The sequence below is a fragment of the Pieris rapae genome, chromosome 5 (genome assembly GCF_905147795.1).
Source record: "Pieris rapae chromosome 5, ilPieRapa1.1, whole genome shotgun sequence".
NCBI lineage: Eukaryota > Metazoa > Arthropoda > Insecta > Lepidoptera > Pieridae > Pieris > Pieris rapae.
In genome coordinates, this window is record NC_059513.1 from 9277119 (window position 1) to 9293231 (window position 16113).

Genomic DNA, 16113 nt, shown 5'->3' on the forward strand with positions numbered 1-16113 from the left:
CTTATAACTTTTGGTGATCTCTTCCAAAATATAGGTAATTGATATTTTGTAGTTAAAATAGATTAACGTTCGCTCCTGTTTTGCCATTGAATAAAAAAGGGCCCGATTTTTTTCTTTATTTCTGTAATTTTAAAAGGCTTTTATCACGCCCTTCGTTCAATATGCATTCTTACTTAATAGAGATATGAGAATATATAAAAACAGTTTTTTTTTCATATAAAATTATCTATATTTTTTCAGCACAATGTATGATCGAGATGGGTGAGGCTCTCAAACAAATGGCTGACGTGAAGTACTCCCTGGATGACAACATTAAGCAGGGCTTCCTTGAACCCCTACACCATCTGCAGACCAAAGATCTTAAGGAAGTCATGGTGAGACGGAATTGATAATTTGTAATGATAACTATTAAGGGAAACTGCCACCATCGGCTGTGTTGAAAAATGCGTGTCAAATCTATTATATATAGATAATTAGAACAAGTTATATACTCTAGAAAGATAAAAGATTCTTTCCTCAAAAGGCAAAGTTTATACGGTGATGCCGTTGTAGTAAGAAAATAATAAGGGTTTCGCAATTCCATAAGTATACACTTATCAGGCATGTGAAATGGTATAATTTCGATTTCAAGTAAAATAAACTTATTCGAGGCTTAGCTTTCTGCCATGACTTATTATTATATCTTGGCGAGATTATTTTAAAAATAACTAGCTGCCTCCGCGAACTTTGTTTCAGCTTAATGCCAAGAATACCTTTTTAGTAGATACATACCAACATGGAACATTTTGCTATGCTACTCCAGAGGATTTTCAGTGATTTTTCAATATATATATGTCACCGTAAGATTGAGATTTATTATTTAATAGGAAATTAGAAATCCTGACATATGTTAGAAACAAATTGTAACGAAATATTTATTCTACAAACACAAATTCTAATTAAAAATTTCAAAAAAATCAACAATTATTATTATTATTTTTTTATTTATTTAATTGTTTATTTCGGAAAACAAGGTTCCATAGCAATGTTAGTAAGTACAACTTTTAACAACAACAATTATGTCTTTAAGCACAAATTATAAAAATAGAAATAACAAACAAATATGATGTGTGGCCGGGGTGGCGGGGGCACATACCATTCAACCAATCAGAGCGCGAGTTGCATTCCGTCCTATGCCGGTTCACAATTTGACCGCTTCCCATCGATAGATTACAATATACCGAAAAATGATGCGTTAAATTGCAATCATAATGATACGGTTCACAATCTATCGATAGTTTACAATCTTACTAGATAGATTGTAATATAACGATGTTTACAATCTTACGGTGACAAATATACCTTAGAGTTCAAATGATAAGTTCTTAGCCAACAAATAAAAAATAAGGGGTAGATTTTAATGGCTAGATAAAAATTAAGGGTTTGTATTATCGTATATTATGTAGATAGTAGCCGATTCTCAGACTTACTGAATATGCATACAAAAATTCATAAGAATCGGCCGAGCCGTTTCGGAGTAGTATGGGAATTGTGACACAAAAATTTTGTATATTAAATGTTTTTAAGTGCCTATACACGCTGTAATGTTTTTGACATTAAACTAATTGCTTAAATTACAAATTTCGAATTCACTGACTACAAGGTAGCTCAACTGAAATTTGTTTTATACTTGAAATTGAATTTATCTCTATTTGAAAACACTTATACGATTTTTTAATTGTATGTTATCTTTCGTATTGTTTACTTAAAGCTTATACGAATTTATTGAGATAAAACTTGTGATAGTGTTTCGTTATTTTAGTGTTTTTTTGTAAATTGCAGCATCACCGTAAGAAACTTCAAGGGCGAAGGCTAGATTTTGACTGCAAGAGACGAAGACAAGCTAAAGGTAATTAATACTTTTTTCTATTATTTTGTGATTTATGACTGAATATTTTTGAAATCATTTTCCTGAGAGTACATTCGAAACACTGATTTTTGTATTATATATCAAAAATACCAGCCAAAATTTCCTGATATTTACAAAGACAATGTTGAAAAAACAATTTTTCTGTGCCCAAAAATTTTCTCTACAAAACAAACTTTTTTGTTTTTCAACTTGATACATTTTTCTGAATGTTTTTTTAGAATTTCCTATGAATTTATTTTATTAGTCTTGTTAAAGATAGGAACGTAAATCATTAAATTCGGCTTAAACTATATTTATAAGTTTACGTTTAATATACAAAGGTGTCCGGATAGGTCCTTACGCAAGTCCGAGTCACGGGAGAAGTGGTGAGATATGTATGGCTAGGGTATTTGGTGTTGCCAGATTAATAAAAACAATCTTACATTAAAAAGAATAGTATTTACATTTTTATTTTTAATTTCTTAGAGCTATATTTAAATGTAGGTTGTATTTATCTGTGGCCACATCATTAAACCTTTAGTGAAAAGCTACTGAGAAACATCTATCACAGCGTTTAGAGTCTGTGTGGAAAGACAAGGGGAGAATGAATTTACCTTGTAATATGGATAACTATATTACATGTTAATTCGATTTTTTTGTAATGTGTGAATGTTATTCCCCACAGACTCTAGCATTTATTTAGGTTTATAGTTTAAGTCGAGATTTAGCGCGAACAATGTCAATACATTTTTGACATTATATTTTTGCCGAAATTGAATAATTATGTTTTTGACATATGAAAGTCATATTTAGCACTAAATGCCGGCTCTAAGCTTTAGCCTCACCTCTAGTGCTAGATTGAATAAAATATCATCTTGTACAAGACATAACTTCTAATATAAGCTTGTTTTTTTTTTCATGTTCCCGTTCCGCCATTGCACCGAATCTCCGATCGCATTATTCAACCTTTTTTTTCTTTGGTCTGTATTTTTTCTTTACGCCCATTTTTATACTTTTATTTATCGTGTTTTGTTGTCATATTTCTAATGATGTGTGGAGTTACATACATCAGGTTCTCACATTCCAGACGACGAGATCCGTCAGGCTGAAGACAAGTTTGCAGAGTCTCTTAGTCTCGCACAAATTGGCATGTTTAACCTACTTGACAATGACGTAAGTAGATTTTTATGCGCTTTCAAATTAATGAAAAATACGTATTTTAAATTTATTAAAACTATCAAACTAATCATAGAGCTATTTCAATTGAGGGAACTGTTTCAAAATTGTAGAAAGGGAGTGTTCAAGTAACCTAATGAATTTGGGGGATTTGGGGTAAAACGTTACTATGCGGGACGGGGATAAAATTGTGCTTTATTATTAATATTGTGCAAATAAACTATTTAATATTTATAATTAAAGTTTCGTCGGAAACCAAATGCAAGAGAGATATGTATACACATTGTGTGTATCAACTAAATGCGGATGAGGGCCAACTGAACTTGTCCATTCTCACAATTATTTACGATATTCATTTATTCAGTTTCAGAACAACTAAAGGAATAAGGAATAACTGTAATAAAAAGTCTAATTTTTTTTTCTTCTTATTCGGTACGCTCTTGACAGAGCGGTCGTGATGGCTATGTGGTAATAGAAGGCGCAGATGTGATGCGTTTCACGACGTTCCGCCATCGTTGCCTATTGGAGAAATTTTTTTTTATTACAGTTAAAATAGTAAACTTTTTATATTTTTTTATTAGGTGGAGCAAGTGGCTCAGCTATCGTTCTTCGCAGAAGGTCTTCTTGAATACCACCAACAATGCACGGAGATTCTCAAAGGACTTGTATCTACGCTTATGGAGAAGTAAGTTTTAATACAATTAATCGGTACTACGCTTTATTTTAATTAATATCAAGCTAATGAATAATTATTTATATAATTTCTATGTTTTTATTTTATAAAACTAAAGAATTTGTATGTTTGATCTAATTTCAAAAACTTCTGGTTTCAATAAAAAAATTGTTTTACTGTTGGACAATATTCTTTTCATTTTAATTTTCATTTCCATTGCGACTTTTGTTGAGAAGTAATTTGCTAAATTAACGCATTTTTAACCCATCAGGCATAGCTATTGTAATAAAACTAAGGAAGTGATGGACAAAATTTTCCAGGCTCCATCGTATTTTGAAAAAAGTTAATGCAAAATAAAATTTTCAGAAAAGAAGAGGCGATAAGCCGACCCAAGTTGGAATTCGTGCCGAAGACCCTCGCCGACCTGAACATTGAGGGCATCAACGAGCTGAACCACGGTAAACGCTACGGCTCGGTCCCCAGCCTAACCCGCTCCAATAATGCCTCCTCCTTAGCCGACCTTTCCTCCCTCGACAGAGCTTGGGATACCCAGATCCCGAAACCCATAGGGTTCAAGCCTCATCCTGCTCCCAGAATTGTGAACGGAAGAGACCCCTGGACAGGTGATTTATTTTTAATTTGCTTTTTTTTTTGTTCATTGGTTACGCGTGATTTGGTATGGGTTTATGGCTAAAAGGTTCGGGTGCTCTTAATTTCTGGGAATATATGTTTTTCTGGTAACCGTTAGTCTATGTTATGTGTTCACTAATATGGCACTATTTGTTAACAGGCTCATATGCTTCCAAACACTGCAACTTCTGAGGTTTTAATTAAAAAGATAAAAGTAAAATTCTTTCGATACTTAACAGCCACTGTTATATATATATTATCTTAAGCACGAAAACCTACGTACGTTATACATACTTTTTTTTGCTTCTTATATTCGAAGACACTAATGAAGGTGAATATTTAATCAAAGTAATATTTCAGTGTCCCTTCCGAAATCCTTAGCAATTCCAATCCATTCATATCCATCATTCCATCCGTTTTTTATATCAGTTCCTTTAATGGTAGATATAAATACCCAAACTCAATTAAACAATTTAAGTATTTAAAAGTTTGATTAAGTTTGGACTGTGTATATTGATGTCAGTACAAATATATGCAAAGATGAATTGAATTTGGAAATAGCGTAAAACATTTGCATATAATATGTTGTTTATGGAGTTCTAAATGGATATTTTCTCAAATAATAATCATTCTTTATGTCTCTTTCCTATAGTAGTTCTGGTTATTTCTCCTTTTGATGCCTTATTACGAATTGACTAGCACATTAATTATTAAAAAATTACAAGACCCGTAGCCCAATCGAAAAAAAATTAACAGACTAGATAGTATGAGGTAGTCTCAAATTTCTGTTACCACTTTTAATATAGTTTTTTTATTTTATTTGTGTGAAGTGAAAATTCTACGTAGAGCCCGCGAGTTATTTGTTTTTGACATACGACGCCTATGTGGAGGTGTTACGGGCTGCTTATATTCTTGCAACATTCTATTTTGCCGGACTTAATGTTGCCAGTTTTAGTTAGCCATTTCAAAGGGTAATGAAACACAAAGCGATCAATTTTACGATTGGGCTACGATGTCTATACATCTTGAAATCGATCAAAACATTACGTAAAATTATATTAATTATATTCGTTACAATTTATGTGTAATTCAGTTTAGCAGTGAATAAAGACAACAAATTTTCGATTGTAAACATTTGGTTGCGATTTTGATCGAATTTATTCCCAATATTTTATGAAAATCAACAGTTTAGTATATACACTCATAGGCAATGTATGTATTACACTATGTATGTACAAATTGACGTATACTGAGTGATTTGGGAGCAGGCGGCTCTCGAGCAAGCTCGCCGGAGCACAAGCCGCCATCGAACCTGGAACTCTTCCCGGGCGGCAACGCGCAACGCTCCAACAATGGTAACACACACAAACACAAGACCGGCTGCGCTGTTAGATAATGGATCGCCCTCAGATATAATATTGCCCAATGCTGTGCTCTAGTAGGCATTGCATTGTTTCTAGAATATTGTAGCAGTCACGAGTCTGCTTTATGTGGTTTGCATACGTTGTTCCCTTGCTTGGCAATTTATTTGAGGCACTCGATAAGTAGTTTTGTTCTATTGCCTCTAATTATTGGCTTAATCAATTTGGAGATCCCCTTAGATTCCGCATTGAGGATCGGTTCTATGTCTGCCAAATGTCAAAAACGTTTTTAATTTGACGTACGGAAGTTATACTCTATCGTACCTTTAGAGGAACAGCGTTAAATCGGACTAGATTGTAATCAAATTATATGGAGTCAAATTATATGTATAAGGATAAAGAGTAAACTATAAATTTCTTGTCTCCTATGTTAGACTTTGTATTCTCGCTCTTTTTATACATGTTGAAATTAAATAACTTGAAACTTTCCAAAATAAGTATTAAGAACTATCCAATATCATTAACAACAGAACTATCACTGTATTAATAAATTTGTCTATCTCTTGAGATTATCCATTCTCAAACCGCCAGCGTACATGCGTAGTTGATTTTGCGTAGGTATAACACATACATTAAATAAGTTGTGCAACATGATTTCTTAGTCATTATTTAATAAAATTTAAATTTAGATAATACATCAACATAATTACCAACAAAAACACTCATTAGATGACTCACTCTTGACATTTGCTAATATTATTGAGATGTGCTTTTGGGACTGATATTTTGTTCCGTGCATGTCATGCTTCTCATCCATATGACTCGAAGATCCGTTTCATCATATTGCAAAATCATTAAACCACTAAGAGACGTGTATTTTGGGGGAAATAAATTGTGTCAGCTGATTTATTTGTTTAGGAAAGCGATTATAATCGCTTTTGTTTCTTATCATGTTGACACGATTTATTTGTTTATGTTTTATTATTTAGGCTAGTGTTATCGATGTTTGGATATTGACGATTTTCCTTAGAATCTTGCGCAATGATAACTGTTTCCTATGAGTCATACCGTTTATCATGTTAATGGCCTTTACAGTATGATACGACCTCAATAACAACTAGGATATTCTTTGGAAAAACCGTTAAAATGCTTGTTTCGTTTGTGCATGATAAACAAGGCACAGTAAAAATAATAAACTCATTTACTTTATGTAGGTTACCATGGTTACCGCTTACATGGAAGAACATCGTAACTATGGTAACAATGGTGCTACATTTAGTCCACGTTTACTAAAGCTTTTAGAAAAACAAATTTTGTTTTCTATTTTCCAATATTTAGATAGACAGTGTAAATTTTATGACGGAAGGGACTGCGAGAGTTGTTGTTTTTCAACGATATTTAGTATCGGATATGGCAAATCGAGCAAGTCGAGAAATATTGACGGTAGTTTGAAGTTAAATCGAGGGTACGTCCCTTAATTTACATAGAGTTTACACTGTAATAAAACTTTTGACTTACAATTTGAGATTGATAATTATAAATGATGTAATGTAGCGTCCCCATTGCCATCTCCCGTGAAATCGCCTGCGCGGACGCCGAGCGTGCAACAGAAGGCATGCTGCACCGCCCTCTATGACTTTGATCCCGAAAACCAAGGAGAACTTGGATTCAAGGTAAACATGCATTCAGTTTGAATTTTCATTTATAAAATGGAAAAAAATGGTTTAAAAAAAAGTGCGTGTGTACAAAGTACACATGTCAGAAGTGAAACTTCTTTGTAAATAAATTATTACTGATCTAAAAGCCCCAATATATCATGTACCAGTATATGATCACTCCATGTATTTCTATATTCACACTGTTTATTCTGTATACGTGCTAAAGATCATATATGTATAAGTAAAAAAACATGGTAATTTAATCATATGTAAACTAGAGTTTTTTCACTATCTAAATGTATTAATGTTTCTTTAAAAACAGTAAACTTTAATTTATAAGTTTAATATCAATCTTTAATTTTGCAAAACTAAAATAACGAAAGTTTGAAATTCGGTAAAATGAATCTCATTTTCTTCCACGTTAAATCTTATGAATTTATGTTTCTGTCTCTTTTTCCGTTGCATACGGTTTGAAATCCCATCGATTCTAAAGATTCACTTCAAAAATCAATATAATCTCGCAGAATTGCATCCTAGAAAGAAGATATTTTTTTAATACCTGAACCTTAAAAACCGAAGTGTGAATTAATTTACTAAATTATCATTTGTTTTTTAGGAAAATGACGTTATCACCCTGATCAATAAAGTTGATGAGAACTGGTTTGAAGGGAGCATCAATGGGAAAACTGGTTACTTCCCCATCAGCTACGTTCAAGTCACTGTTCCCCTGCCCAACATGTAATTCACTTTATTAAAATGCAACACGCCATTCTTTAACATAAAAACAAGGTATTCGTATGTCTCGTTAAATTTATTTTTGCTATTGACTCAAAGAATTCGTTTGCGATAAGATAATTTTGAAATTAATGGGTAAAACGTGATCGAAATAAATATAAAAAATATTTTACGCCTTTTCGTCAATTATTACAAATATGATTTAACCTAACCAAAGATTAACATTCAGCTATATTTTTATAGGTAAAACCTGAAGAATGGCTGTGTTGCATCAAAATCTCAGTATTACAGTAGGCAATTTATTCGCAGATAAATTGTGTCTAAAGCTCAATAATTAAAATGTTAATAACCTAAAAAATCTTCATTATGTTCATTTTCGGTCTTCCATTTGTTTCGATAATTCAAATATTTCCATTACAATTATGCCAAATAGAACCCAACGAATGTTTTGAAGCTAGTATATGATTTTAATTTTAGACCAAACATTTTTGAATGAATGTTTAAATGCATAATAAATGAGATTAAATGCAAGTGTATATTTATAAACATTCCTGTTTTTGTGTAGCGTATTTTGATTTTAGAAATAATTTTCTTGTAGCTACTTACGATAGTAGGTACGCTTTGTAAATCCGACAGGTGATATTTTTGTGGAATTAAATTTTATATTTTGTAGACATATTCTAGAAATGAAATTGACATTTCCTCCATTAATATAGATTGTCACGTATTAATAGGTTTGATTAGATTGCATAGATTATATTGCGGGTATTTATTTGACAGAAACGTATACAAGTATATACACAAAGAAAACATTGTGGGGACGTAAGTTGTTGAATCTTGCCAAATATTTGTGGCTATTCGATGTTCGATGTTTATGATAAATGTATTATGAAATGATGTTATTGTGATAATATTAATAATCATGCATTTTGCGCTATGTCGTGTACGGTCAATTTTTATGTTTCGTTTTATGACAATTGACATAATCATAGAGAAATTAAATCCAATATGTGGCCTCTAAATAGTTGTTGTACATTTAATGCATGCATTTCATTCAGAATTTCACGATATTTATTGGTGTTAATGTGATGTTATAATCATAATTCATAAATCATTCACATGAATTTGACCCCATACTTCTGGCATATAAAAGACAATACCTAGGTCTAATGTTAGGTGTATGTAAGTTCTAATCGTTCTACCTTCAAGTGTCTATTATAAGTATTTTGAGCAAATAATAAATTACAATTGGTGTTAATGTAATCGGTGTACGGCCGACAGATGTGTTTAAATGTTTCTTCGAAACGCTCATATCGTTGATCCTTCCACGTGGTGAGTTTCGGATCCCTCAATATATATAACCCTAACAAACTACAAATGACTGGGTGCCTATATTTCAGAGACGGTTATATTTTTAAATGTGCTAAGTATATTGGGTGCATGCACTCGGTGCGAGTTGGTAACTGTTCCGTAAATGTATTCTTGTTCATGTTACTGTAATATTAAATCTAATTGATAGATACTTGACAATTTACGAGATATTTGTTTATATTAAAAAAATATCCTGAACTTTATGCTCGTTTCGCCTCCTAATAAAATGTTAACTTAATTATGTGTTTTATTCTCACCTACTAATTCCTCGTTTATAATAAATGCTTTGTTTGTTGATAAAAGCAAGATAAAAACTTGTTTATAAATACACACCTCGTTATGAATTATGCTAATATGATAAAGTACAAAACAATAATTAACGTTGGAAAATAATATAAGAAACGTCTAGAATATTATAGCAATTATATCAAAATAATAAATTTCAATAGAATAAAACCGCATTTACGTATCGTAATTTTAGTAAAACTGTTGAAAGTTTTGGAACTAATAATGAAATATACTAAATAAAAAAATAGTGTATTTAAATAAGACAAGCTCAAATAGGTAAAACAATATATCATTACTAGCGACCCGCCCCGGCTTTGCACGGGTGCAATGCTGATACTAAAAACACTACAGAAAATCTGTGAACGTAGTATATAAAAATGTGGGTTATCCATAAGAGATAGACATATACCATCACGGACTTTTCTGTAGACCTTTTCAATGTGTACAATACTTAGTGCATTATTTTGATAAAACTCGTAGGGTTCAGCCTGCGTTTGCAATGTAAGCGGAAAAAATTTAATTATTTACGACATCACATTAGAAACCTCAAAAATAGCAGTACTTTTCCACTATTTAATGGATTTTATTATACATATAAACCCTTCTCTTGAATCACTCTATCTATTTAAAAAAACCGCATTAAAATCCGTTGCGTAGTTTCAATGATTTAAGCATACAAAGGGACACAGGGACAGAGAAAGCGACTTTATTTTATAATATGTAGTGATGTTAGGACTGTTTTCTGGTTCTTAAGTTATTTAATACAAAAATGTTTATGTATATGCTTTGGAGATGTGCTAGTTGATGAACGACTACGGTTTGAAAGTTAATACTGTAAATCTAAAAGTGTAATTTTAGGGGCATGCCTCAAACCTTTAATATACCTTAAATATATATTTATACAGTTATTTTATAGTTAAGAGAATCCCCGTCTAAACTATAAATAAAATGATATTTTTCAAACCCAACGCAATTATTGTTATGGTGATCGAACCCCTAAACGCATTGAAAACTCTAATTACTGAAATACGCCCACAACAACCTGTCTTCTACAGGAGATACCTATAATACTTTCTCGTATAATCTATTAAATATTCCACTTAAATGAAGCCCAATAAATGAAGAATAAAAATAAATATACGTAAACGAAGCCCTTGAATTATAAGCCGCTACAAGGTCATTAATATTATTATAATCTTGAGGTAAAGAAAACGAATAAGTATGTTTTACAAACTACGTAATATGTGAAGAACACTAGTTAAAACTAACGGTGTCTACTGTCTACTCGTTTAAATACAGACAAAAATTGTGTTTAAGTATACCGGACCTACCTACTCAGTATTTGCATATCTATTCAGTACTTATAAGTATTAATTTATGAATTATACTGTAAGCAAACGTCAAAGAAACAAAACTATACAGCAAATAGCCTTGTTTTTTAAAGTGCATTTCATATTTTTTACGTATAAAATAGAGTAGAGCGTTTGTTAATGCCCAGATTCCGAGAAAATCTTTATATAGAACAGAAGTAGGAGACGTAGAGTTACTTATTAATGTAATAAATACAACAATCAGTAATATCTTTCTCTACTATTCTTCATATGATTTATTTTATACCAGGGGCCCGTCCCGGCTTCGCACGGAAGATTATTGATATGTTCTATAATATTGTGGGATATTTTTCTGTTCTATCATAAATTTTTTTCGCAGTGTATGCGATGAACGATATATTATAGCCATTTTTTTACACCTAGTGTACCACAAAGGCCGGTTCGGTGGCCGTCGATACAAAATCTTATTACTTATACTAAAATAAGTCCTAAGAACATACCTCGTTGTACTTCTCCTTAGTAGGAAGAAAGGCACACAATGACGTCAGCCGTTAGGATATGAAGTGGTTAGACTTATCTATTACGAACACCTAGGGTAGCATTATTGTAATTTTTTCTAATATTTCATGCAATTAAAAGCCTATATTAATCAGTGATAATGCATTCAAATGCTGAAAGAAGTTTTAAAATCGGTCCAGTACTGTTTCAGCCAATTCGTTACAAACATACTTACATACAAATCTTTCCTCTTTAGAATATAAGTATAGATTTTCTGTCCTTATTTAAGACGTCAATACATTAACCTCAATAACTTTGAAGCTAAGTATAGAGCGGTTATCGTCTTCAGTCTGGTACATTCACCTCTCTCCGTCGCCTCAATGATCACGTTACTCCCCAAAGTCCAAAAGACGATCAATAAATGGAGACAACAAAGGCAGCAAATTCATACAGACGGAGAATATAAAACATAGTATGTGAAAATATTTTCAGGTACATACATTACATATGCACTTTTTGTATTATTTAAACACTCCAGGCTTTTTTTTTATTTTAACCTATATATGAATAAATATAATGATATATTCAGAACGTGTAATTTTATTTGAAATAGCTTCACGTTGCCGTGACCTAGATATTCATTGGTTCGTGAATTACTAATAACGCGGACCGCCGCCGTTTCCACTAGGACTAACAAAATGCTATCAATATTTTTCGTAGTTTGCAAATAAATAATACTGTCTACATAAGTGCATATCCTATCTTTATTGAATCTTACGTCCCGGTTTAATATATCTAAGACAATAATAAAATTAGTATTGATTGATAAAGAACTGTGGACAAGCCAATTTCTAAATATATATATATTCAAATAAAAGCGATGTTGTGTTTGGTTATTTAAATCCTATCCCACTCTTTGGTTTTATCAGGTACTAATATTAAATGGATCAAATATGTTAAAAAACACAATAAAATTAACAGATACTCATTACAATTAAAATACTGACCAATTAGTTTGATTACAAAATTTCAGTTATGTATAGTTTACCTAATGGTTGGTACAATGCTATAGAAAGTTGCGGAAAAAGGGATTTGTTACATATCGCATTACTTTAAATCGTCAGTGTAAAATGTAAATAAAACGTTCTTTCAAATTTGGAACGGATCTCAAATAATTTAACCTTACTTAAATCAATGGCAAGTTGTTAAAATAATATTAATTTACAGTATAATATTATATTGATCATTTTCCCAGTTTTATCCCCTAAAATGAAATCACTAGGTAGTCTGTTGAGTATTCATTTATTTTGAACATAAATTGCGTATTGAATTTATACAACTTCAAAATTATATTTATTATTTATATAGCATGGTCAAAACAAAAGTAATTTCAGAAAATAATTACAAGTAAATTTACAATAAAATGTTGAAAATTTACATGGAAATATTGGAATGGTTTCATACATTTTCAAAAGATTGTTCAATACAGCAACAAATTATAGCTTGAGAAGCGGTTGCTTCATCAATTGCCACCTCTCAGACGGAGTACAAGATGCAAGGTTGATTCCTTTTGAATGTTGTAGTCTGACAGCGTTCGGCCATCTTCCAATTGCTTTCCAGCGAAGATAAGACGTTGCTGGTCTGGTGGAATACCTTCCTTGTCTTGGATTTTAGCTTTAACATTTTCAATGGTGTCAGAAGGTTCAACCTCCAATGTGATGGTTTTTCCTGTCAGTGTTTTAACAAAAATTTGCATTCCTCCCCTGAGACGTAACACAAGATGAAGTGTTGATTCCTTTTGAATGTTGTAGTCTGAAAGGGTGCGGCCATCTTCCAACTGCTTACCAGCAAAGATGAGACGTTGCTGGTCTGGTGGAATACCTTCCTTGTCCTGGATTTTAGCTTTAACATTTTCAATGGTGTCAGAGGCTTCCACTTCTAGGGTGATGGTTTTGCCTGTCAGTGTTTTAACGAAAATTTGCATTCCTCCTCTGAGACGTAATACAAGATGAAGTGTCGATTCCTTTTGAATATTGTAGTCTGAAAGGGTGCGGCCATCTTCCAATTGCTTTCCAGCAAAGATGAGACGTTGCTGGTCTGGTGGAATACCTTCCTTGTCCTGGATTTTAGCTTTAACATTTTCAATGGTGTCAGAGGCTTCCACTTCTAGGGTGATGGTTTTGCCTGTCAGTGTTTTAACGAAAATTTGCATTCCTCCTCTGAGACGTAATACAAGATGAAGTGTGGATTCCTTTTGAATGTTGTAGTCTGAAAGGGTGCGGCCATCTTCCAACTGCTTTCCAGCAAAGATGAGACGTTGCTGGTCTGGTGGAATACCTTCCTTGTCTTGGATTTTAGCTTTAACATTTTCAATGGTGTCAGAGGCTTCCACTTCTAGGGTGATGGTTTTGCCTGTCAGTGTTTTAACGAAAATTTGCATTCCTCCTCTGAGACGTAATACAAGATGAAGTGTCGATTCCTTTTGAATATTGTAGTCTGAAAGGGTGCGGCCATCTTCCAATTGCTTTCCAGCAAAGATGAGACGTTGCTGGTCTGGTGGAATACCTTCCTTGTCTTGGATTTTAGCTTTGACATTTTCAATGGTGTCAGAGGCTTCCACTTCTAGGGTGATGGTTTTGCCTGTGAGTGTTTTAACGAAAATTTGCATTCCTCCTCTGAGACGTAATACAAGATGAAGTGTGGATTCCTTTTGAATGTTGTAGTCTGAAAGGGTGCGGCCATCTTCCAACTGCTTTCCAGCAAAGATGAGACGTTGCTGGTCTGGTGGAATACCTTCCTTGTCTTGGATTTTAGCTTTAACATTTTCAATGGTGTCAGAGGCTTCCACTTCTAGGGTGATGGTTTTGCCTGTCAGTGTTTTAACGAAAATTTGCATTCCTCCTCTGAGACGTAATACAAGATGAAGTGTCGATTCCTTTTGAATATTGTAGTCTGAAAGGGTGCGGCCATCTTCCAATTGCTTTCCAGCAAAGATGAGACGTTGCTGGTCTGGTGGAATACCTTCCTTGTCCTGGATTTTAGCTTTAACATTTTCAATGGTGTCAGAGGCTTCCACTTCTAGGGTGATGGTTTTGCCTGTGAGTGTTTTAACGAAAATTTGCATTCCTCCTCTGAGACGTAATACAAGATGAAGTGTGGATTCCTTTTGAATGTTGTAGTCTGAAAGGGTGCGGCCATCTTCCAACTGCTTTCCAGCAAAGATGAGACGTTGCTGGTCTGGTGGAATACCTTCCTTGTCTTGGATTTTAGCTTTAACATTTTCAATGGTGTCAGAGGCTTCCACTTCTAGGGTGATGGTTTTGCCTGTCAGTGTTTTAACGAAAATTTGCATTCCTCCTCTGAGACGTAACACAAGATGAAGTGTTGACTCCTTTTGAATGTTGTAGTCTGAAAGGGTGCGGCCATCTTCCAACTGCTTTCCAGCAAAAATTAGACGTTGCTGGTCTGGTGGAATACCTTCCTTGTCTTGGATTTTAGCTTTAACATTTTCAATGGTGTCTGAAGGTTCAACTTCTAATGTGATGGTTTTTCCCGTAAGAGTTTTTACGAAGATCTGCATTTTAAAAGATCTGCAAAAAGGTGAATAAAATATTACTTGGCTATTTAACAGTTATTTGATTGACTGTGTTATTGATTTGGGTGATTAAATTGGAATGACGCATCTTTGAAGTTCGAAACAAAGAAATTTCTCGGACACAAAATGGCGTCGCACACCACTGCTCGTCCTTTGTTTGAATTTAAAAATATGACGCAATTACAAAGAGAGATTTAAAGGAAAACTTACCTTTAATTACACCGAAGTACGAATAATTACCAATTTTTATACTTAATGCAAATATTAATTAACTACAATTCACAATATTTAGATAACATAAAAATTAAAAGTTATATACAGCACTCTAGTAACACGTCAATACTCAATAACGCTAGAGAAAAATGAAACGTCAAATTGCGTGGAGTACGGAATTTATACTTTCGAGGCATATTTTTTAATATTGCAACCCTCAAATAATCAATAGCATACATAATACTACATTACACTATAACATATTATTATTAAGTGAATTTAATTTAAACAAAGACATAAATCATTATTTTTATTCTCACGTTTTTTGTGTAAGAATTCAGAATAAATTAAATAATTATCCTCTCGAATCCCACCATTGGCTTTTAGATAGATCAGGATTAGGTGAAAATTTAAACTTATGTTAAGGAAATATCGATTCAAATAATTGAAAATTTGCAAATTTATACTACTACTTTTGTTACTTTAATTCTACCGTCAAGTTCTTCATAATTTATTTTTACCGATATAGAAAGGAAAGGTGTATAATATAGTTGAAAGTTAATAGTTTGCTTATAATATATATATACTACATATCATAATATCATCACAAATAAAGGAAAATGAAAATAATAAAAAAAATGGAATATTAAATTTATCGAGTAGGTAATGTAATATTGTGACAGATGATCAGATCTG

General features: G+C 32.7%; 2 protein-coding genes across 7 annotated transcripts in view; one reads left to right on the forward strand and one right to left on the reverse strand.

Annotated features, from left to right (window-relative positions):
• Positions 1-9730, forward strand: part of LOC111003627 (endophilin-A) — a 29052-nt gene extending 19322 nt beyond the window's left edge. For 2 of the 6 annotated variants that reach the window (XM_022274250.2, XM_022274251.2), the window contains exons 5-11: positions 241-374; positions 1822-1888; positions 2961-3061; positions 3646-3749; positions 4104-4360; positions 7283-7401; positions 8003-9730. In XM_022274250.2, the coding sequence (XP_022129942.1) occupies positions 241-374; positions 1822-1888; positions 2961-3061; positions 3646-3749; positions 4104-4360; positions 7283-7401; positions 8003-8128 (908 nt within the window). In that variant the 3' untranslated portion in view covers positions 8129-9730. Of the gene's footprint in view, positions 1-240; positions 375-1821; positions 1889-2960; positions 3062-3645; positions 3750-4103; positions 4361-5635; positions 5723-7282; positions 7402-8002 lie in introns of all 6 variants that reach the window. The other 4 variants (XM_022274253.2, XM_045628228.1, XM_022274252.2 and 1 more) reach the window with 4 other exon arrangements.
• Positions 9731-12892: 3162 nt separating this feature from the next.
• LOC111003629 (polyubiquitin-C) lies at positions 12893-15574 on the reverse strand. The gene is made up of 2 exons (XM_022274255.2): positions 15415-15574; positions 12893-15199 (listed from the first exon to the last, which is right to left on the reverse strand). The coding sequence occupies exon 2, from the start codon at positions 15187-15189 to the stop codon at positions 13132-13134; it is 2058 nt and encodes a 685-aa protein (XP_022129947.2). The 5' UTR covers positions 15190-15199; positions 15415-15574; the 3' UTR covers positions 12893-13131.
• Between the last annotated feature and the right edge of the window lie 539 nt (positions 15575-16113).